The 25,162-nt window shown below is 36.0% G+C and overlaps 1 protein-coding gene across 1 annotated transcript in view; it reads left to right on the top strand.

The window, feature by feature from the left end:
* PXDN (peroxidasin) overlaps positions 1–25,162 on the top strand; it is an 83,120-nt gene that overhangs the window by 13,604 nt on the left and 44,354 nt on the right. Inside the window, exons 2-4 of the mRNA XM_059842821.1 lie at positions 12,805–12,876; positions 14,519–14,590; positions 21,032–21,103. Of these exons, the coding sequence (XP_059698804.1) occupies positions 12,805–12,876; positions 14,519–14,590; positions 21,032–21,103 (216 nt within the window). The remainder of the gene's footprint in view (positions 1–12,804; positions 12,877–14,518; positions 14,591–21,031; positions 21,104–25,162) is intronic.

The following is a 25,162-nucleotide window of genomic DNA, read 5'->3' as shown; positions in this document are numbered from 1 at the left end:
ATGTCCCCTCTATTGAGTTGTTATGCTAGGTATTTATTATGTGGATATTTTAAACCCTCTGATACTCTTTAAAGGCAGGTTCTATCAGGTTCTACCAGGCAGATAGTTCTGGTATTTTCATGCTACTTTGGCAAGAGTAATCAAAATTTTGCTCTTTTTTTTACAAACACACTGAGTCAAAAGTATTGTTCTTTATGTTTGAGCTGGGGAAAGACCCCTTGAGAATCCCTGTTTGCTGTTATGTGTTACTGGGGCACCATGGCTACTCTCCATGTGGCCCAAATGGTATTTATATGGCCTAGGTATAGCTAGTTTGTATGGGGTAATTAAAGCAAGAATGTAAGTTGAAACATGTTCAAAATAGAAAAATCAGACTGAATTATAACTTTAAAAATGGCATTACACTGTGAAGACTGAAGAAGGATAAACTTGTTTTTGATTTTATTCAGAAATTCCTTTTTTTTGTAATATGAACAACATGTACGTGTGTAAAAACATTATGCTGTCTACAGATGTTTCATAGTTTTTTTCTGGTATCTTCAGTATCATGTCAATAGAAGAGAATAATTACAGAGAAATTTGGAAGAGTGCTTTCTAATTGATTGTTGGCTTAATGCTGCCAGTATTAGAACTGCTAGGAAGAGGGTGCATGAGAATTCAAAATAGATATGATCTCCTGAGGCCCCTGGAATTAAAAATAATGTCAAGACTAGTAAGATTTACTTGGAAATTTCAAATACATCCATAATTTTCAGCAGTCCAGTTTTTCAAGGTGTTTTTTAAGATGGCCAATCAATTCAATTTATGTAGAGCAAGAAGAGAAGAAATGTCGAGGGGAAGAAGTTGTAGGCTAGTATTACTTAGTTCTACTTTTGCAATGTGATGTAAGAGATGATGGGTATTGGTTGAGTCAAGCTATGGAATATAATAAAAATGTAGAAAGCCTAATGTTTATTATTAATCTTCTGTTATTCTCTTGATGCATTCTGTAAGGTAACATGTTCCCTAATGAGTAGTAGCTCAAAACTGCTTTTTGTTTATAATTTTGACCTGTGTGAGGACGGACATGATGCAAGAAGAAAGGGAAACAAAAATCAGTTCCCAGACGTTCCCTTCTCTGCATGTCACTAGGTTGGGTACTTTAAGGTTGAATGCCTTCTAGTAGCCACTTGCATTACTCTTCACAGGGAGAAAACAACTTCTCCCAAGAGACAGGAACGCCCAGTTGCTTGTCTTGGGGCTGTCTGCACTCCTGAGGAATGGGGAGATAAATATCAGAGGAGTCCTAAGGCCCCTGGTCCTCTGAGTTTTCTTTGCCAGGAGCAGGAGGAGCTGGAAGCAGAGTCAGAAAGTAGCTAACTTATCTGCTCTTGCAGCCTGTTGTTAACCTCAGGAAGCAGAAAATTCCATTCCAAGAGTTGCAGCTTTCTTATTGAGGTGACCTGGGATTTTCCATGAAGTGGAAGGAAGAGCTGTTGCTTTGTCAGAAACCAGGAATCCAGTTCTGCAGCCAAGTGACAGAGTACCTGAATTTTTGTTGTAACTCTTTGTGCAAGCCAACAGTGTTTCCATTTTAATAGTAAAATGTCCTTAGCATTCTACAAGAACAATTATCCATGTAAATTCTAGCACCTCCAAGTCTATTGGAACCTAATATGCCTATCACTATTGGAAACAAGAGGGAAGTACACACCAGTTGGAAATATATTCTAACAAAATCTGCCTAGTGTAGGGGGAAGAGTGACGCATAGATTTACAATGAATAAAAGCTTTTGAGTCAAATTTAGATGTTATTTTTAGATGCAGTAATTCCTTCAATTTTCCACATCCTTTGGCTTGATGTTGGTCCTGAATTGCAGAACTTCATTTTGAATTGAAGGAAACAAAATGGGCATTCTTTAGTAAGGTCATTGGCGTTTTAGATGCCGGATGTTATTTATTGGCATAATAAATATCATACAAGCTCTCATGCACTGCATCAATGAGGAAAGAAGTCCCTAAAACTGCAGTGATGGGGAAACCACACTTTTATACTGGCTTGTTAGTTCACCTGTCCAGCTTGTTCATTCATTCAGAGCCCTCTCTCTCACCCTGTTTTCAGATGTGGGGTCTTTGTTGCTGAGAGCTCAACCCTGCACTGATCCTTGCCCAGCACAGCGGGTACCCAGCTCCTGTGGGAGGGGTGCTGATGTGGCAGAGTCAGAAGGAAGCTTAAGGCACTCTGGTAAAACACAGGTGATTATTCTGTGTTGGTTTTCAATTATGAATATGCACATTATTTGCATCCATTTTCCTGAGAGAACTAATCTGCTGCAGAACAAAATCAGAGTTGTGAGTAGTTTTTTCCTACCCATAACTATTTGAAGTTTTAGGGTTTATTTCTTTATAAATCTTTCAAGAGCTGCTGCTGCAAAAAAAATATGCATGAACTTCAGTGTTTGGATTTTTTAAAGAAAAATGGTCAGTGCTATTCCTCACTTAAAGGTGTTTGTTTCTGCTGAGCAGGAACTGGAAACAAACATGCTCAAGCTGAAGTTTGGAAGCAGGATGACTATCTCATTTCTAACAGTGAATATAGTTTACTACTAGAATGACTAGCAAGTCATTGTGATTTATCTTGATTATTGGTCTTGAATCATAATTTTGTATATTTCTCGAAGAGATGGCTCAGCTCTGACAGCAATTTCCTTAAGACAGGAATTTCTCTGTTGTTGTGTGACTTATCTTGTGTGAGAGGTTCAGGAATGACAGTGTTTCTTTCTGGCTTTCAGTTTTTTCCTCTGAGAGTATCAGTATTTAATGGATATAGAGTTTAGATTTAGGCATCCCTGTGAGGCAGAGAAGTGGAGAAACAATATTTATTTTACAAAATGGTGCATGGGAGGAAAAGAAGGCTAATTTATGGCTGTAGCATAACAGCAGAATTTCTGTGGGCTTTTCACAGTAGTAATTCAGAGGACTGCTAACTTTAAAAGCAAACAAAACTAGTGCATTTGTTTCAGTGGTTCATGCTGAGCCATAAACTAGTCAGTTTCATATTTTGGTGTCTTCTTTAGCCTTTAGTGGAGAAATGTAACTTTTTATTCAAAAGTCCAGTTGAAACTGAATTTTCTTTAATATTAAAAAGGAAACCAAGAAAAGGTTGCATCTCCAACTGCCACTAGTCCTCTAAAATATTTCAGTGTATCATAGCTCTTTACACCATTAGTTTGATCCAAGACCTTTTCTACCTCAGATTTGTGTTTGTACAGCATGCAGATATAACAACTGTTGTGCTCTGTTTTACTGGGCACAGCACAAACACAGGACAAAACATCAGCCCCTTCCCAAGGTTATTTCTCTGAAAAATAATCAGTAATGAAACATATGGCTGTGCTGTCAACAGCCTTTTCATTGTTTGGTTTTAGCAATAGATCCCCCTGAGAGAAATAAAGTCAGATTTTGCCTTTTCTCGTAATTTCTCTGACTGAAGGAACAGCAATTGCATCTCAGAATTCTCTCCATGCTGATAAAAGGAGGGGAGTTTAGTTGTGTTAGTTTGGTTTTGTTTTGGTGGTTTTTTATTTTTTTTTTTTTAAGATAGCATGAGAATTAAAAACCATTATAAAATAAAATTTCTAATTTGAAAATAATTTCTGTCGTGGATGAATATTGAAGGACTCTGAAAGTGGATGAGACAAGTAGCCAGAATCACACCACGGTAAAATTTCCATATATAATTTTTGGCAAGCCTGCAGACCTAAAACTTTGGGCCAGCAAATCCCACTTGAGTCCTTTTAATGGCACTTTTAATGGCTGGTTAGAAATATTGGCAACAAGGGCAGCAAAGGGATCTAAAGACTTAGTAAGACAATACTGTAGTTCATTTCATTGAATTAACATTCAAATGTTTTCCTTTCAACTGTAATGGCAAAATAATTGTTAGTTAAAACAAATCCTTAGCTCTTGGAGAAGGATATATAATAAGCTCTGCATTCACCAAAGCAGTAGCTGATAAAATAGTTCTTAAGATGTGTGAACTCAAAGTTCCTGTTAACAAATTGTACATATTTTTGCAAGTCAGATATTATTTTAATTAGATAATTGATATATCATCTAGACTTCATTATTTATGTTTTCTGAAGCATGGGTTTATGATCAAGGCATACTGACAAATGTTCTGCATTCTGTTCAACAAATTTCAATATTTTTGTGGTCCTACCATTTACTTTTGATACTGAAATTACAATATGCTAAATACTATTGACTATGATACCCCCTCACCATGTAAGAATAATGTTTTAATTTCCCATCTCAAAATACAGTGGCTTTTTTATGTGCTGCATGCTAATGTACAGATAATAAAAATACCTCAATATAAATTAGAGAAAATTACATATTGTATGTAGTAATTAGACTGGGGAAGATTAATCCAGAAAATGAATTGCCAGTAAAAAGAAGAATGATATAATTTTGTTTGTAAAAGAAGCTCTAGGGCTAAATCTGAAAAGGAGGCAAAAAAAACCCCACAAAAACTTGGTTCCTCTAGTATTCTAGCAATTGTTACACTGCTAACAGAGATGATTACTGTAAGTAGTGCTATAGCTGCAAGTAGGGTTTGGTTTTATTTTTTTTAAGTGGTGGCTGTGTCTTTGTTTGTTCAACAAAGTGACACATTTTTTACAGGGCTGTAGTTAAAGCAGCATTAAAGTGCCATTGACATCATCCAGTTACTCCACTGACTTGATTATATAACCTCTTTTGTGCAATTTTCATGCTCTGCTCTGTTTGAATGTTTTTACTATGCTGATGGCTGTTTTTCATTTCCTGCTGGGATGACCTTGAATAAAAAAAGAATAAGAATAAAGTAGACATAAGCAATGCAGTCTTGCTGGCATTTGCAGATCTTTTGTTCTGTATTGAGAAACATGGCAGTTTGGTGTTCAAGGTATAGGTTATTTCTGCTGGGTAGTAATTAATCTGCAATGGTTAGGGAACAAAAATATCTTATTTTGTTCTTTTGGATTTAGCAATGGTAAAATTATCTGGTTATGACAATTCCTACCTTATGAACACTTCATAAAAGTGCTAAATGAATGATGGCAATTATGTACACTTAAATTATTGATTTACCTTTTAAATCTAATAGATCCACAAATCTAATGTTTATCTATTAAATGTCTCCCTTTTTTTTTTAAGGAAAATGAGATTAGCTAGTTTTCACTTTTTTTCCAGATTCAGTATATATCACACAGCTGAAGGAATTTTTTTCCATTTTGTCACTTCTAGTCGCCAATCAGCATTTCATAGCTAGCCTTGCAGATGAATGAGTGCACTGTGTTTCACATTAGCATCTTTCTCAGACATTTTATATCTCTCAATATCAGAAGGTTGTGACAATGATAAATCCATAATTTTAAAGCTTGCATTATTTCTGCCACTACCTCCTTTCAATTTGTCAGATTAAAGTAATGAAGATTATATTACCATACACTTTACATTCGCTTGAAGAGGAAGTGGATTAGTTTTAAGTAGTTTTCACTAGACCTTTTAAAAGCATCTACCTTTGCAGCAGAGGTTGGACATTTGAGAACCTGTCCATTTTTAAAAATCTTCAGACAGTAGTGTTCTTTCAGATTTTTCCATTTTGCTGCTGTGATGATTTTGCTTAGCTGAGGAAATAACTCTAAATTTAAAGTTCATTCATGTCTTAAATCAATGCTATAGTACTGGTTAACCCTTGAAACAAGGTAATGAGATACTTACCTTCATTGCTAATTAAAATCAGGATTTGGTTTCATTGCTAAATGCTTTAGTATTTTTCTTTCAGATGAGGACTGGTAATAAAAGTCATTAATGGGTCAGCATGGCATTTGAAACAGTGTATTTATGACTAAGTTGGCTTCATCCAAATTGCCTTTGTCTTGTCCAGAGCTAACAGATACACAACTATTTTCAATTTAAAGTATGAAATCAGATGCTTTCAATATGAAAGGCTAAAATAAATGCAGCTCTTCAAAACTTCAGTTTAAATACTTTGTTCTAGTTTGCCGGTGGTAAATTTGCTTTATTCTGTATTTACAGATACTGGTTCTGGAGAGACAAGGATTTAGTACTTTTTAAAAATGGTTTGGTTTTACTTACTCTCCTTTTTATGTAGTGTTCCTTAGTATGAATGTGTGAATATGACCTTTACTCTGTGATACCTGGGAGCAGTATGCTGAACATATACAATAGTCCCTAGAACAAATATAACAAGTGTAAGTGCAATTTGGTGTTTAGGTTGTTCTGTTGTTTGCATTTAGTGTTATTAAGCAAAGTAAGAGGATATTTTCAATTTTGGACTAGAAAAGCTTATAACAGATCCTCGGAGATTAACAAATTATTAAAGGGATCTCCTGAAGTTGGGAAGTCAAGTCCAGGTCATATGAAGTAAGACACAGCTTCATGTTGCACCATTGGTTGTCCTCAGTACAATTAATGAGTGCTTGGCTTGACCAGCTGTTTGTCCTCCTCTGCCTTAACAGTGAAAACAGTAACAAATTTATTCCTTAATGTGAGAAGGAAATAGGATCAAAAGTCAATTTTTGCATTTATCTTTTACAGTATCGGGAGAGGTGTAAACAGAAGATCAAATTACACCTTGTGCTTAATATCCTCCTTTTGCATATAGAGTTCTCCTCTCAAGCATTTTTTTAGTAATAGGAATAAAAGTGTCCAAAGCAAACTAAGTTATCTCCCTTACTTTAGTCTAAGATTTTGGGGCTGTGTTGGTAATTCTAGCAGCTAAAGTTAGAAACTCTTTCCTTATACTACATTTTGTAAATCTTACTGTTACACCCAAGCAAATGAGCCTTAAATAAAATTATTTCTATTTTTGCTTTCATTTCTATCCTGTAGCTAGGAGTAACCAAGAATACTTGTGGTTCTGATGCTAGATTTGAAATCTCATTAATTGTCTCATTTCTGTGGCCTGCAGTGTGAGTTTTTTGTGAATGTTCTGATGTTATGCTTTGCATACATACAATATCTCCCAGGATAAAGGTTTTTAATTACATCATCTCTTAATCTATCCATGTTACAATTGGCTAATTATATGTGTATATATAGAGAAAGATGACTGTAGAAGAAGCAGTAGCATAACATGTTAAATTTGGCGTTTAATTTTTTAATTAAAGATCTTAGTATTGGGTCATGACCATTTTTTTTTTTTCTGACATAGATTAAAAAGAAAAAATGAAAGCCATTTTTAGAATAATCTCTAGCAATGGGGGGATCCTTGGGACATCCTCCAAGCCCTAATAAGTCACAGGATGCCCAGTGCTCAGGGTGAGATGAGAAGCAGTACATGGCTGGGATGGGTCAAGCAGAGGAGAAGTCCTGGTGTCTTTCCCACTGCTGCTCCAGCAGCTCTTTATAAGGAATTTTCACATTTGTTCTGCTTAGGATGACACTTTTTGTAATAACTGCTGACGAATGAGTGCTTATTATTTGAGATCAGTGGTTTATCATTGGTGGAGTGATGACTGGGAGTGACCAGTTTTGGTGTTGAGTATGCACAATCTGATCCAAAGGTGATCCAAAGGCCTTTGGGCTGCATGATGAGGGCACACAATATGTTCTTCACAACTTTAAATCCATTTCACTTAGAACAGTTGAAGATTTTTCTGAATTTGATGAAGCAACAGAGTCTTTAAAATTCAAGCATATGCAAAAAGGGACCTGATCTAATATTATTGAAATATGTGAATTCTAACCCTTTATAATTCTAACCCTGTATGTTGCTTAGCAATAACTAGAAAAAAAAAAAGTATAAAGGAAAACTGCACTTTAGACCTTTTATATAAAAAGTTGCACTTTTATGTTCAGTGCATGGTTTGATCTAAGTGAAAACAATCCCTTCTCTCATAGAGATTTCAAACAGAACGTTTTTCTTGTAAGTTGCCTGATGTTTAAGGTCAGTTTTGTCCTGTTTGCTGTGTACCCTGTCTGACTGTCATATATCCAAATATTTATTAGGGTCTTTAGTGTTTATAAAGTGTTATTTTGTAAACTTTCAACGAATTCATATGGCCCAATGTTGCCATACCTCATCAGGAGAGGTTTTAAGAGAGAAACCCTATCTTTCAGTACTGCATATTGCCAGTGCAAGCTTTAAAGAATGTCCTGCAGTGCCAGGATGTGCCACGGAAGCATTGGATCTCATGGGACAGCAGTGGTTTTTAATTTTTATATACTTAGACGTTTTCACTGTGTTTAATTAAATAAAAATATTGTTCAAAGTTAATTTTCAATGCTAAATTGGAAATAGTTAAAAATGGGCAATGTAAAGAGGGGAGACAAATGGATGCTGCTAGCTCAAATAAAGAATTTATTAAGAGCAGGATTCATTTTCATCCAGACAAAAAGAGTCTGCAGTACATTTCTAATTTGCTTTGTGACAGAAAAGGAAACATATACAAATATTGTATTTACTTCCATGCCATCCATCTGGGCCTTAGGGATCTTCCCAGAGCCCTGTTCAGGTAACAGAACGCAGGAAGCCAGCGAAGCCAGTGAGTGCTCACCCTGCCTGGCACAGGTCCTGGCCGTGGCTGCTTGCAGGGCTGTGGGACCACGGCCATTCCCAGGCGCTGGAATGTGAATCTCAGGGGCATCCAATTGCTAAATTGACCGCCCGCTCCCTGGCACGTTCTTGGCCCACGCAGCCTCGCGCTCTGCCGAACATTTCCTGGTCATGCTCCATGGATTAGCACAGAACTGAGCTCCTCAGTGCAGCCAGGAATAAAATAACCCTTGAGAGTACTCAGTTTGCTGGCTATCGTGGATGTGTTTTGTTTGTGTTATTCAGGCAAGGCATGCTTCAAAATGATGGGCTTAACTTCTAAGGAAGCCTGTGCTGCTGAAGGGGATTTTTCAACTTGAATTACGTTGTCATTTACATACACATAATAAAAACACATAATAAAAGAGACAATCTGAATTAGGTGTAATAAATTTTTCTTTTAAAAAACAAATGCATGGCATTTAGCTTTGAATTGTTATGCAAAAGTTGTTAAACACCCTAAAATTCAATGCCAGCATCACAGGTGTTTGCATTTCTTTATTTGGTCATTTCATTTACTGTTTAGAGATTAGGAGGGGGAAAAATGACAGTCAGCAATTGAGTGGCTTCCCTCAGTCTGCTGTTTTAACCTGGTGGTGCACTGGCTGGTCAGTGGGAGTCAAGCTTGCTCTGGTCCAAAGCACAGCATCCAGCCAGGATATGCCAGTTTGTAAGAGTGAAATGGGGAGCAGCTAAAAAGGTGAAAGGGAATTGAATGGGCAGGGAACAGGCTTTTGTGAGTGAAAGTCATGTGGCACAGTTGGGCTGGAACTAGTCAGAAAAAAAGGGTCAAGAAACCTCATCATGCTGATTGACCACACATTATTTCAGCAACACAAAATGCCTTTGAAGATCTCCTCCATAAGGGCCTATTTGTGCTACCCATACTAATTTTTCAGTTTTAACACAGTCCTCTTTCCTGCCATTCACTCTCCAAAGGGACATTTCCGATTGCTGTTGGGCTTTTGCTCTGAGCTCTTCTGTTCCCTGAAATCATTCTGTTATCATAAGCTGGATATGGTGTCTGTGCTGTGGGGGCATGGCATTTCAAGCCTGAGAAATGGGGCTTCTGTTTAGTATGGAATGGGTTTGGTTTTGTTTTTTTTCCTATGATGGTATGACAGTGATAACTAAAGTTTTTTGCCATTTTTTTTCTTGTACTGAATCTGATTTCTGCCAATTCTGTTGGATGCAATCTTTTGCTTCAATAACTAGTCTTGCATATCTTTTCCCCTGGCACTTGAGCACTTGGTTTACAGAGATTTCCTCTATTGTTTATGTGAATGGCATATACCACACCCCCTAAACTAATGCATACAATGAAAATTCTATTTCCTTTATCCACTTGTTTGTTTTCTTGTTGTATAGAGAAATTATCACAGTTTTAAAGATTTCTTCTTTAGAAATCTTCAGTGGTTATGATTTAAGTTTTATCTTCTTAATTTGAGAGCTGTTTAACTCTTTATTTTGGGGGATTTTGTGCTGAAAATTAATGAAAATACTTTGAGTGAACACTGATAAATGTTACTTCCTTTGAAGAAGGAAATATTCTTTGAAAGAATGGACCAAAATTATAATCTTACATTTTAGTAAGGTTAACATTGTGTTTTCCCTCCAATTTTAATGTAATTGTAGTACTGACTTTGAACAAAACAAATATATTCTTTATAATTTTACTTACAGATACAAAATATACTGTGCTCTAGAGAAAATTTATGTGCTGTGTTTGTTTGCAACTCCTTTTTCTCATATCTTTATGTAGAATGAAAATGAATGGGTAGAATTTCAAACTTGATGTGTTCTTTAGCTTTAACAACTTCATATGAGGAGGGCAATAGTGTTAGGAGTTGAGAGAAATACCACTATATATGATGTAACATGCTGTACCAATAATGCATGTAATTGCTTTGCTTGGTGTTCCAAATCCCCAGATATCCTCATGAGTTACTGCAGAGTAGATTGGATACATCAAAAGGGTCATTTTGCTGCTGACCCAGTGCCCTGGCTCCTTGTTTGCATGCATGAAAGTTAATTTTTTGCTTATTGTCTTTGCACTGTTGTAGGGACTAGGCCTGCTTGTTACATGGATGAATGTACATTATTTCATATCTAAAAAAAGAGGTTTTTAGGAGATAAATATTGCTAGTTGTAATGGTAGTTTGAGGCTTTTGAAAAATACTCAGTTTCCAATATTCCATTCAAGAATATTGAATTTTTGCACTTTTGAATATTTTAATCAAAACTGAAGTTCTCTTTTGGAACACAATAAACTTTCAGATAATCTAGAAAAATCAAGAAAAGTAAAGTGGTATGTCATGTCCAATGATTCTTACAGAGGGATCTGCTGTATCTTCTCTCAGTGCAGGACATGACATTCATGGTTGTTTAGAATATCTTGGCACCTGAGGTTCAGAGGCACCTCCTTCTCATCAGGAACATATATGTATGACACATAAAACATCTCAGTGATGAGCAAAATGCTGTTAAAGCAGAACTGAAAAAGTGCTTTTGTGAAGAACAATTTTGAGCTGTGAAAATTTGTGCTTCTTAATATGGAAATCCTCAATTCACTGAGTGTTATGTAAAGGGGATGTCCAGCACATCTACAGGCAGTTTAACCACACATCTAAATGAGAGGTAGAAGTTTGCATCCCTCATTTTTTCCAGTCACTGATCAGGTATTTTGGTGGAGTGTAATACAAACAGAACCACATGTCTAATCTTTCCTTGCAATGAACAGTAGGCCACATCCTAAACCACTTACGTAGAAAAAGTCCTTCTGAGGCCATTATTCCAGAGCTGAACAAGTCCTGATGGGTGGATTCATGGGGAATGATGCTCAAGTAAGTTCTTCATAAAAGACTTCAGACAATCATACTTGCCATTAATGCAACCTCATCCAGTGGGGTTGTCAGGGATTAGGATGCAGCTGACGTTTTGTCTGCTCTTATGTATTTCCTTTGACCAAATTGCAGAGAGACTGTTGTTAGCTTAATACCTGTTAAAATGCAGAGCATATTTGTTTTAATTGAGACCAGGCATGGTGCAAAGATTACAGTTGTGGCACGTTTATATCCTACTTTTTGAAAGCAATTTGTAAGCGTGTGTTCTAAGATATGTGATCACAGTCTTAGTTTTTACTTACTTTCCATTTGCTTCCCTTCTGTTTGCTTGCCAGACACTATAAGGTCCTGGTGTCCTTGGTCTGCTGCTAGGGAAGAGGACAGACTTATCAACCTGCTTCATTTCCTCTGGTCCTGTAGTCCTCCTCTCACCTGAGTGCTCTCCCAAGAAGCCTGTCCATTTTGCTTATCAGGCAGAAAACTATTTCCTGATTGTTTTGAGGTCCTTTTGCATGGGTTGCTAGTTCTGACCAGTTGGTTAAACCAGTTTTGAGCTGCTGGAATACAGTAGCCAGACATGGAGAGAACAGGAGGTGGCAGAGGTGGGAAGCCCTGTTGCCTGCTCTCAGCAGAAGAGAGGGGTGAGATTGGCACTGGCAAGGTGTTTCCCCACATCCCTGCTCCACTTCCACCTTGCTCCCTGTTCCTGCTTTCTCTGCAGAACTTTGCTTGAGAAACAGATTTCCTTCTTCTTGGAGAACTTCTCACTAAGCTATAGAGCTAACAGGAAATGGAAGGTGGTAGAAACATATAAAAAAATAAGAGAAAGTAAAATTAAATAAGGAAATGTCTAGCTTCAGGCCGCTGAGTTTACATGTTTTAAAAGCAAGACCACATATGTCACTTAAACCTCCTTACGCAAACTAAAGAATTGAGTAGCTTAAAAGTCTTAACCTGTCTCTTCTTTTTCCTGATTTTTTTTTTCCTGATGCAAATGTTTCTATATCTGTATATTTATAAATAAGCATTTTTGTCCTACGGAATTGTTTACAAACAACTTTTAAAGTACAGAGACAATTCAATTTAGGGAAAAACCAAACAAGCCATCACAAGTTGCTTCGCTGGGGAAGAGAACATACTTCATGACCACAGGTTTAATTTAGATACAGCCTTCAGCTGACCACTGAGGCTGGATTTGGTGAATCCTCTTTGAAAATTGTCAAACAGCCTTTGGATTTGTTTTGCTTTGGTCAAAAGTTGTGTTTTGTGGACAGAGGCTGGTCAGTTATCACAAAAGACTTGTGCTTGTTCATTTTTTCGTATGAAAAAATACATTGCTTTTTTAATAACTTTTTTTTTTTTTTTTTCATTCTACAGAGACTTAAGATTTAATAGGATTAAAGAAATCCAGCCTGGAGAGTTTAGACGGCTTAAAAACCTGAACACACTGTAAGTCCTTTTTCAACCCTAAGACCCTTTCCCTTTTGACTTAATATGATCAATTTGGTCTATGTGTCATATTTGCTCACTTTTCACAGGTAAGTAGTCTCATAAATTTGAGCTGTAGCATTTACACAGTTAGGAGAAGTGGGGGTTAGGACCAAAATATTCGAAGGCAAAAACACCTGTATGTTTATCAAAAAAAAAAAAAAAAAAATTTGCATACTAGTATTTTACTAATATACTTTGATTGAATTTCATGAAAAATTGACCATTATTGTAAATTTTTTTGTCATGGTGCTAAATTGTTTTGCTGTAATATCACATAATAAACCATGGGGTTACAAGAAAGCTGTTCAAAGACTGAGATGTGGAAATGTGTTACAGTTACAAAATATTTGACAAATTCTAATATTCTGAAGTTTCCGATTCTAATGTGCTTACCAGGACTGGCAGGAGTCAGGTGGTTTTGTTCCTACTGAGCTGCCTTTTAAGAAGGTCTTTTTTATCATTTACAATTGTGAAGAAAAGTCTTTCTAAAAGACTTTTTACAGCCAATAATACAATTAGTATGAGTATTATAATTTTAAATTTGTATCTCTTCTATCATTCTTTCAGGCATCATTTTTAAAACAAATGCATGCATGTTTCTCTTCTTTAATACATTAGCAGGCACGAGGAGGAATTAAGACAGACAATTATTTTAAATGTACATAACTTAGGATTGCAGATGTGACTGTGTCCCAGAACACAAGTAGTGTATGAGCTGAAGTACAGTAGTGATGTCAGTGAGCTTTGGGTGACTATTTATCTGCAGGCAATCATGACAAATATACTGACACATCTTGTACTCTATATTCACACCAGAAGAAAGGATAGGACTTTCCCCAAAATATATATTGTCCAAATCTGTGCTGCCAAGATATTCTTACTAACTGTCCCTATTTCCAGTCTCATTTGATCATACCTCTGTTTGCAGCTGATCCCCAGTTTTGAATTACAATTTCTGCCAGATATCCAGCTCAAGTTTAACTGTCCAAATCACTGATCTGATATTCACAAGTCCCAAATAAAGACAGGATACATTAAGTTTGAATTCCTTTCTCTTTGTAAAACCAGTGTATGAAGGATGGGTGCAAATCTGTGCATACAGACAGTTGTGCTCCTATACAATGTAAAGGGCCAGTACACAAGATATTACTCAGAAACATCTGGGAAAAGCCACTTTAATGCACCTGCTAGTGACAAATCTTTGGTTTTATCAGTTTCAAACTGGTAAAACTTGATGCAACAGGTTTTTTCCTCCCCTTCATCTACATCACAGATAATTGAAAGAAACTACATTATTCCATTTCTGCGTGGGTCTTTTTGTTTTTTGTTTGGGTTCGGGGTTCTGTTTGGTTATCTTTGTTGCTGTTTTTGTAGGTTTGGGGTATTTTTTATGTATTTTTTTACAACTGTCTAATTTTATCAGGTTTTCACTTGCAAGACAGTGGTTGAGCAGCTGTAAGCACATAACCTTTTTTCTCTAACAGTTACTCTTAGGGGAAAAAGCATTTTCTGTTTAATATTGTATTGCCCCTGCGTTTACAGTTTTTTCCCCTAGTGCTTCTTTATGTTAAAATAACTGGTTTTATATTTCCTTTTGTAGGCTTCTAAACAACAATCAAATCAAAAGAATTCCTAGTGGGGCATTTGAAGATCTTGAAAATCTGAAATATCTGTAAGTTAAATGAAATGTCACTTCATTGTGTAACAGCTTCTTCAGTGAGCAAGTGTTCTAATCTGAGATGGTGATTTCTATCTGACCCACTATATCAGGAGATAAACTGCACTGAAAGTCTGTGAAATGAATTTATGGGGTGGGAGCAACTGTTTTTATCTAAGTTTTTGCTAATAAAAGACTGCTATCTGTAGGCAATACATTTTAAAGGACTTAGTAGTTGCTATTTAATATATGCAACTTAAAATTTAAAAAGGGATACATTTGAAGATGAAGGAAACCACCTCTTCAATGGTTCACTGAAATCTTCACACAGGTACTTTTTGTCATTTGAAAAGTGATTTGAAAGTAGCTAGTCCAAAGTTTGTGTCTGCAGAAGTTTGTAACTTACTTAAGCTTGTTAACTATCCCTAAATTTTTCACTGAATTCATAAGTGAAAAATTCAGTCAAACCCAAAATACCAGAGTATGTATATGATTTGCTGTTAGTTCTAGGTCTTCAGTCAGCCTGGATATTTTAAGCCTAACTTCTCTCTTTTCTAACAAATATACCAAGGTTATTAATTATATGAATAAACAAAAGGCATCAAAATGTTATTTTTGTCTGGATAATAGACTAAAGCTGCAGAGTTAGTTGTCATGGATTCTCAGTTCTAGTTTCTGGAGACAACCTTATGGAGGGTTGTTTAGAAAAGTTTCACCCCATTGTCTTGGAGTGTTGATTGATGGTTACTTGAATGACAAACAGAAGAAAAAGGTCACATTGAGATTTCATTGCTTCGGAAACAATTCAGAAGCTGAAATTTGCATGCAGTTTCCAAGAATACAGCCAGAAGTCCTCTAAGGAGGTGGGAGCAGGGAGAAATTCACATAAATTTGTGCAGACACATTTGCCTGGTTTTCCAAGTTGTGCTTGATTACGTTTCCTGCTTTCCTTTTTATGTGTATTGTCTTTCAGTAATGAAATTGTTTAACCTCTACACAATAGGAGGGAAAAGAATATTGAACACTGTTGCCAATGAATGCTTAAAGTCCATGATGATTGTATTTGTTACAAGAAATGTCTGCGTGATGGTTCTGGTAGTGTAGTATATAAGGTTTTACTATGTGAGGTTTGCTAAACTTCTTTCCATAGGAACTCTAGAAAGATTTTTCTTGACTCTTATTACTTTTTTGTTTTCACATGCTGGCCTTTTCCTAGCTGTAGTAAACCAGAAATAAAGCTAAACAATGCAGTGTGTTCAATGAAAAAGCAAAAAAAGATAACTGAACTCTGATTTGTTTTCATATACATGTAGTAATGGCTGTCAGTATCTGTATTATTATGAGGAAGATCTTTTTATTTTCCTGTTGTTCCCTGGAAAATTTATGTATAAAGTTCAATGGGGTAATTTATTCAACTGCAGAGAGCTCTTTAAAGCTATCCTTTGTTTTGAAAAAATAAACAAATGGGTTTTTTGCCTGTTTCAATGGCTGTGACAAATGTTTAAATTGAACAGCCTTAAAATTACAAAATTTCTGGTACTGGTCAGGTTATCAATACAGAAGATTTAAAGGTAACAAATCAATACTGTTCAGCAGTGAAAGTTTAAGCTGAGGAACTGAATGCTAACTATTCTGTGAAATGAAGGGAACAAATCAAAACAATTCTTTCCACTAGGATTCACTGAAGTAGAAATAGGGGGGAGTGATTGTGCAAAAGTTAGAAATGCTGCTCAGAATGTGCTGTTATAAAGTCAAATCACCTGGAAGAATTGAGGTTTAGTATCATCTGGTCCTGTGGGTATTTGAAAACCTAACTAGTACTGTCATGTTTCATAAAACTAGATCATTGATCCATGATGTTACTTCTGTTCCTATGACAACTTGTACTGGATTGCATGGGGTTCATAAAATATATAATTCCCTTATTAATTTAAAAAAATCTGTCATTTCTCAGTGTCCCTGATTTATCAAAATGCGAGTATATATGATAATAAAATCTATAACAATTAGTAAACATGCATATATAAATCTAAAAATATTCACAATTGTATATTTTAATATAAAATATATAAAGTATACCACAGCATATTTATTTTTTTTAAAAGCCAGTCTCTGAAAGATAGATGTTAAGATCCATTTCTGTGACTGCCGTATGCTAAAGATCAGCTTTTGCACTTTCAAACAAAAATTTTTTCAACAGGATCTAAATCAGAATTTTCAAATGCTTCTTGGTGCTATCCCTTTCTGAAGTTGAGCTTAGAGTTTTATGAGGAGTGTATGTTACCAGAAAAATCTGTATGTGGAACACATTTTGATGAAGAGTAATATTTTTTCAATTTTCTCTGCATTGAAAGTATTCATCACTGTAAAAGTTGGTCTTTACATCATCAAAAGAAAACTGCACATAATTTTTTGACATTTTTTAAGAATTTTTTATTATCTTGTTCTTTATGTAATTGAATTTCTGGCAATTATAAAAGCAGTTTTGTGTGATTTTGCTGTGCTGTTTGTGGTAATAATTTGGTTTTATATTAATATACTAAAGGTTGGAAAGAAAGAAATGTAATTATTGTTTTGTTGTGAAACTAAGAGGGTACTTTTTTTCTTTTTTTTTTTCCTGCTTCTCTGCTTTTCTGTCCATCTTTGTTTACTCCATATACCTCAGTGTTGGCAATAAAGCTCTTTAGTAAACTTCCCAACGTTATAATATAGATGCAGGTAAATTTGTAGAAACTTGATAGGATAATTCTTCCTAAGCCTAAAAGTCAACAGTTTATTCTCTGAGAGAGAAGATAGTTGTGAATTGAAGGTAGGCACATTATTACCATTTCAACATGTAGAATACTAGAAGATTTGGCATCAGAAGTGGAAAAAATGAAGGTGAGTTAAAAAAGGAAGAAGTCAGGAGGAGTTATGGAAAAATATGTAATATAGGTTAGCTATTAAAAACCTTTTCAGATAAGGAGAAGATCTCTAAATGTATTAGGCATTTACAGAGCAGTGAGCTAGAAGATAATATGAAGGAAGTGAAAGAAATAAAACTGAGAAATGCAATTAACTTTGTCAACAACATTGTATGTTCATACCATTGCCTGGTACGAAATGCATAGATGAGGAAACAGAGATGAAAGTGTTACCATGGGCACATGGTAAATGGTAATTGAGACTGTGTGAAGGGTATCAGTTCCAGAAATGCCAACAGGGAGCATGCAAGCTTTGTTTTGTATCTGGGCATTGATGTAATAGTGGTGAATGATGTGTTTGAGATTAGGTCTCATTTCCTTCCGTGCTTTCTGCCACTCTTGGTGTCCTGGTCATGTTATTTGGTCCTCTGGGCACCTCCAGTGGTTCCAGAGCTCTTTTCTTTGCAATTCATGTTGCTGGTTCCACTGTCCTTCATGTCCCCATGTAAATCTGTCTTTGACTGTTTATTTACTTGTGAGATTTAACGCTGCAATACCTGTTACTTTTTGCCTTTTTTTCCCTCCAGTTCCGAACAAATATATTTGAATCTTACTTTCCTTGAATCACATGATTTTTAATATGGCCCATTAAAAAAAGAAAAAAAGAACCCCCAATAATATCCTCATAGACAATCTAGCAGGCTTGTTAATTAAAGGTACTTTTTCTTCCAAATTTTCTGGTAACTGGTTACCTATTTGTTCATTTCCCAAGTGTATGACCAGTTCCTCTGATCTCTAGCAGCCTTGCTTGCATTTCTGGAAAAAAAAATGCCATTTTTTTTTTTTAAACATTTCTAAAAATAGATATTATTAATTGTCCAGAAATAATTTAATGTCATAATAGAAGATATCCCTTTTTCATCCTAATCCACTGTTTGTTCTAAAAATTTGTTGTAAAATTCTAATATTCAGTTCTGTACGAGAGCTTTTAGGTAAATTAAATGAGAAATCATTTTTTCCCTAATTGTACTACCTTTGTTTTCTGATAATGTAACTGAGTTAAATTTTGAGAATGTTTGTTAAAATTTAACAATGTTTACAAAGTTTTACTTCTATAACACTGTATGTGCATGCTGCCATTTTAGAGGGATGAATTTTTTTTTTGAATGATACTTATTTGTACTTTATATTCTGACATGTCTCTGTCCATTAGGCAAATAATTATATGTTTTTCTTTCTGTTGTCCTCAGTGAAATAGCTACACAATTAAATGGAAGTCTTAGCACATTAAGGTTAACACATTTGTCATAGGATGTGTCGCCCTGAGGTTGCTGGGGTTTCTCTGTGAAGGGAGGATATGGTTGACTGAGGTTGGTTGAGTTTCCTGCAGCTGAGGGTTTTCTGGTCAGAATGGAAAAAGCTCTGGTTTAAAGCTGAAAACACCAAATAAAGGCTCACTGCAGTGCCTTGGTAAGAACTCCTAAAGGCTGCTCCCTTCCCTGCAGTATGGTGGCAAATGTCTGCAGTACTACAATCATTATCCCAGTCTAATTCAACTCTGGTTTTCACTCTCTGCCTTCTTCTGTCTGCAGAGAGTAAATAAAAGTTATATGAATGGTTGTGGTAAAACTTTTTTTAAATAATCTGATTAATTCAGATTTTTTGAATAAAATTGTTGAAATGCCAGAAAGAGATGATTAACTGAGGGTGGTTTTCAAAACAATCTAAACCCATATTGATTCTCTGCTCTGACCAGAAGTTTAGTACTCAGAAATAAGAGGGGTTTCACACTGCCAAGTGGAATTAAGTGTATTTAGAAAGATAAATAACACTTCAGCTGATCAGTCCTCGAAATTTTCTAAGGAGTGAAAAGGCGTGTTTAAACTTCTCACAGGAAAATAAGATAGGAATTGAATATCAGAGAGGAAAATTAAGGAGAGAAAATTGTAATGACTGTGATCCTCAAATGAATTGTTAAGTCTGAGCCAAAACAAATATTTTAATACTCATGAAATATTTTTTTTTAAATAGAATACAAACCAGTTCCACATATAAAATCACTGTTTTCAAATTATTTTTAAAGTCTTTACAGTAATTTCATATGACAGTAATTTTTTTCTGGTTTTGAATATTTTAAAAACCTCAGAAATTTTTACTTCCATGTTACCTGTTCTCCGAAGAGCTCTGCTTTTTTATTCAGATGCATATCTATGTTAAAAAAGCACACAGGAATCTCTGTATATGAATGTGTTGGATTGTCAGCAAGCAGTGCATTGGAAAAGTTAATTTAGATTCAAAGGAAGGATACTACTCCTTATTGTTCCCCAAAGTTGTCATTAGTTGCATATCAAATACCTACAACTTCTTTCCTTGTTAGGGTCTATTGTGAAATGTTGCCCATTGTCACATCAGTGTAAAAACTGCCACCACCTCCAGCAGAGCCAGTATTTTTTCTGTTGCACCAAAAGGAGTTTGCAATATTTCCAGTAAGTTACTGAAAACTGTAATAATAGAAAACCCAAAACCACTACTAATAAGATGCCTGCTAATAAAGTCATTTGTGGTACAAAGTCTCTTCATCCCCTTTCCATAGAAACCCATGCCTGATTAACTGAGTTTCAAATCATTTGTCAAATAATTGTGAAAAAGTTCTTAACCACAAACCTGTGCCTATCCTAACACAAAAAGAGTGACTGACGCTGAACCCCCAGAGTATTTTCATTTGCTGCCTCCATGCAGAAACTGTAGTCATCAGCTAAACTGTGTGATTTTTCCTCCAATACCCCCTCACTAAACCATCCTTGCTGCTAAGAGCATGATGAACATGAGCACATACACTGACCCTTCCTGATTTGTTTTAATTCCATAAAAAAGGTGTAGACAACACGTGTGATCATACTGATACTCTGCATGTGTATTCTGTTTATATTATAAAGTATCAGTGGGGACCTAATGTCCAACTTCTGCACAGTGATAAAACAAATATACAGTGCTGCTTTATGGATGTGATACCAATATTGTAACTTGTATTTTTTTGTGAATATTCCAAAGGTGACACAGACGGAATTACGGAAATTTCTCACTGTTTTTTCTCCAAGTCCAGTAAAAGACCCACTCTATCCTAATTTGAATATTTGCACCAGTATTCAGATGAGTATTTTAAAGAAATCAAGAGGCCATCCCTGGTGTGTCTGGTAAAGGCACTTCTAATGCAATTTTGTCCCATTAAGTTGAACTTATTTTGACTTTCGGCAAACCAATCAAGAGAACAAGGGACAAAAATCCAATAAGTAGTGCCATGAGCACTGGGAAGCCCAAGTCCACCCAGGTGTTAGCCTCAGGGCCTTCAAGGCCCCAGACTTATGTCTTTCCGAGTAGTCATTTGGGATGAAATCTCAAGGACAGAATATTTTTATGTTTTAGTTTTTGATTTGTATTTTTTTTTCTAATATGTAGTTGAAAAACTGTCTTCACGTGTCAACTTAATTCTTCTTTTCCACCTTCATGTAGCTCTTGTTTGTGTACTAATATTACTGATTGTTTCTTGTTTCAGCTATTTGTACAAGAATGAAATCCAGTCAATTGACAGGCAAGCATTTAAAGGACTTGCCTCTCTAGAACAACTGTAAGTGCCTTTTCTCTTCTGTGCTGTCATCTCCATGGTTCCCCTGCAGAGGAAAAGTGCACGCCTTGATCCGTACATCCTACCTGCATGCTCTGCACGTCTGCACTCCCTGGGTTGGGCAGAGAGCCCCATAATCATTTGCATGTGAAAAAACCACAGTTGATCTCTGTGTCAAATTCCTCATTTCTATGTTTGTCTTTTTTTTGTGATTTGCATTCCTGATGTCACTATACATTGTTACATAGCTTTGACAAAGGAGAATTATTGTGGAAAATGTTGAAAACTGATGTGTATTGCTTAGAGATAGATTCTGCTTTCATTTCTGCAGGTTTTATAATATCTCAATTCCTTTCACTGCAGCAGTTACTTTGTTTTGTGCAGCATAACTAAAGCTGAATTAGCCTCTGCAAGTTTGACCCTGTTTTGTTATACTTTGAAACAAGAATAGTTTTCTAAATAAAAACCTTTCTATAATTTATATCTGTTAGTCAATACATACAGATACAGGTGTTTAAAAAGTAAGGAAGTTCATCATTTACAATGTAGATGTTTCAGTAATGTCCTCCAGAAAGATCTATTAAAATCATACTTCTTTTCCTGTATAATGACTAACAATTTCTACTGAAAAAGAATGAAGAATACAGTCCTAAGCATGACAAAACCCAGTTATATTGATTCCATTAAGTTCAACTATGTTTTGTTTTATAGTCACTCTAGGAGAGACATTGAATTGCTGGCGTGAGTCCAGAGAAGGGCAGTGAAGCAAGTGAAGGGGCTAGAGCACAAATCCTGTGAGGAGCAGCTGAGGGAGCTGGGCTTGTTTAGTCTGGGGAAAAGGAGGCTCAGTGGAGACCTCATTTCTCACTACCACTACTTGAAGTGAGGTTATAGTGAGTTGGGGAGTGTCTCTTCTCCCAGGTAACAAGTGACAGGACAAGAGGAAATGGTCTCAAGTTGCAGGAGAGGTTTAGATTGGTATTAGAAAAAATGTTTTCATAGAGAGGGTGGTAAAGCATTGAAACAGGCTGCCTCGGGAAGCAGTGGAGTCACACTTCCTGGAAGTGTTCAAGAAATGACTGGATATGGCACTTTGAGATCATGGTTTAGTGATGAACATGATAGTGGTGATACACTGGTGGTTAGACTTGAAAATCCTAAATGTCTTTTCTAGCCTTAACAATTCTGTTACTCTGTGATCAGAAAGCATTGCTCTACATTCATTGGGATAATGTTTAGAAAAAGAAAAATACTGTAAATGTGTAGTTGTTTCTCAGTTTGACTGCCAAATAACAGCAGCAAAACAGTGAGTTTTGTAGTGTATAAATTGGGAGCTAAATATAAACTTTTAAACTCCTGAAAGGTATCAGTGTATTGTAAGTGTTCCATATGTACCAGTTTCCCTGTTACTGTAAACCTCAAATGGATATTAGTAAACACAGAGTATATATGAAATAAAATGACACTTCATATGGATATAAAATCATACATGCTCCTTTTAGAGTGCAATAGATGCCTTTTGGAGGAGGAGCTTTTATGTAAAACAAAATTGTTAATTATAAAAAGTATATAAACATGTATTTTTTTTTCCCTTAATGCCTTTCTCTTCCTTCTCCTTTTACTCTAGAAATTATTTGCAAATAAGCCCTACCAGTTTTGACAGCAACTGGTAGGGCTTACTTGCATGCTAATAGCAATACATAATTTCTGTGTAGAATTTGGAATACTGAGGCCCATTTATTGAATTACTAATATTTCCAAAAGAATGTTCTTCCCCATGCCACAAGCCTCATGTGCTGCAAGTGGCAATATTTGTCCTTTTTTCTTTTGTTCTTTTGTCCTGTTGGTCTATGTTCTTACTGAAAAACATAAATCAGTTTGGAATATTAACACCTTCTGAATGCACTTCTCCACCATGTGGCAATTAAGCCTCTCTGTCTACAGTGATATCACACTGTATCAGCTTAAGCTCAAACTTTTGAGGCATCCACATTATTCAGTATGAAACTGAGATTCAAACTTAGGGCTTGAGTCTCATCTCTGGCTGGGAAGATTGGATATGGAGCCTGGCAGAGTGACTGCTCATTGCCTGCCCATGTGTCATGTCAGCACCTGCAGCTGCTGGGGGATGGGGGGCAGGTGCTACCCCACTGCCTGCATCAGAGCTCACTGCCTTTTAGAGATCTTCTGCTTCCCTCCTAAACACAGAGCTTGCCAGGAGGGAAAATGAGAGCACATGAAGCCAGTGGCAGGCACAGAAATAAATTTTTTGGAGAGTAAGCTTTGAGATTTTTAGTTTAGGAGAGATTTGGCATTTATACATCTTTTGCATAAAAATATGTTCTGACTCTACAGGGTCTGTTTTATCACATTAGCTTTGGAGAAAAACTGCTGACAAGACGAGAGTTACCCTTGGCAAACAAGTTTCTAAGTATCCTAATTTCAGTTTTGAACTGTATTGACAGTGCTAAATCAATGTTTCTGCATTTGAGGTCTCTGTGGCCACAAGTTATCGAACACATTTTGCTACTGGTTGTGTTAACTCAGCCAAATGCTGTTCTCAATGCTCAGCAGAGTTCTCAGAAGTAGACACTGTGGACCACATTTCAGGGAATGACTTGTTTCACAGCAATTTCTTCTACTCCAGTGAAGCAGAATTCAACTGATCGTTTCTTTTTAAAAAATACCTGATCAGCAAAGCAAACACATTTTTGGTGATTGTTGTTGTTACCAGAATTAAGTGTTGTTAAATCTAAATGACACTAACTAAAACCTAGATGTACTGTTGCATGTTTAAGGGACAAAACCCACCAAGTATTTACTGCAGCTGGCAGGCTCCTCCTTAAACCTCTGAAGCAGAATTCTTAGCTGCTGATGTAGTCAAAATAGCTTTTCCTTTGGAAATTTCTGCCAAGAAAATAAGATCTTTGAATCAGATCTTGAAACCTGTTTGTGCTAGGATAAATTCTGAAGAAAAATTGCCAGTTTTAGGTACGTGAACACATTGAGCCATACGTGCTTCGTCACCTAACTTTTCACCTGTGGCTGGGCATGAAGGGAGAGAGTTGATGAAAAGTAGCTGCTTAGTACCAGTTTAGGCACTGTTAAATCTGCAAGACATATGTTTGGGTCTGGCACAGACAGCAGAAAGCAGCAGGAAACTTGCATTTTTTCAGAGCAGCAGCCGGAAGGCAGACAGAGCTCCCGAAAGGCAAGGAGGGCTCCCTCTGTGTGCCTGGGCTTAGGCAGCTGCTCTGTGCCTCTGTGCCTGGGCTTGTCAACTGAATCCCACCTGAAATGTCACAAATACCCTGCTGGGGAGGTCATGAGTTTGGATCCCAAGATCTAGCTCTAAATGGTGTGTCCATTTCCAGATGTGTATACATTGCTTTCCTTCCAAATATCTGGCGTATTTTTGAGATCTCAGCTTATGAATTGTAGGTATCAGGGACAAAATGTGAACTCTCCAGTATTTACCTAGTGGCATCCTCAAATATTAATGGAATTATTTAAATCTCTTCACCTAATCCTAGTTATGCATTTTCTTTTAACTTTCATATTAACATACTAATTTTGTTCTTTATAAGCTGTTATTAGTTATATTGTAGTTTATGTACACATATACATATTTTTGGGGAATTAATAGACAAAAACCTTAACTAACATATAGTGATACAGTTTGTTATACTAAGTCTAATTATGTCAATTCAGTTTTCAGATTTCAGTATTTTTGAAGTGATGCTATTTATTTTCTTGTTTTATACTACAAGTTCCTGATTTTTGCATGACTCTATGTCAGAAAATTAATTAAGAGGTATGACAGGGTCCTTGAGAAATTAATCCTTATTATTCTAAGATCAACTAGGGACAACAAACTGGAAACAGATACTTGTCTAGTCTTATTTTAAAAGTCTTCAGTGAGGATTCCATAATCTCCATAAGTATCCTGTTCCAATATTTGATATAATTATCACAACATACATTTAAATATTTTTCCTTGTGGTTCAAGGCTGCTACTTGTTGTCCCTGAGCAGGGAAAGCTCTTTGATAAATATGGAACGT

Source organism: Haemorhous mexicanus, chromosome 3 (assembly GCF_027477595.1).
Source record: "Haemorhous mexicanus isolate bHaeMex1 chromosome 3, bHaeMex1.pri, whole genome shotgun sequence".
NCBI classification, from domain to species: domain Eukaryota; kingdom Metazoa; phylum Chordata; class Aves; order Passeriformes; family Fringillidae; genus Haemorhous; species Haemorhous mexicanus.
The sequence above is the reverse complement of the archived record's forward strand: the minus strand, read 5'-3'. Positions and strand labels throughout refer to the sequence as shown.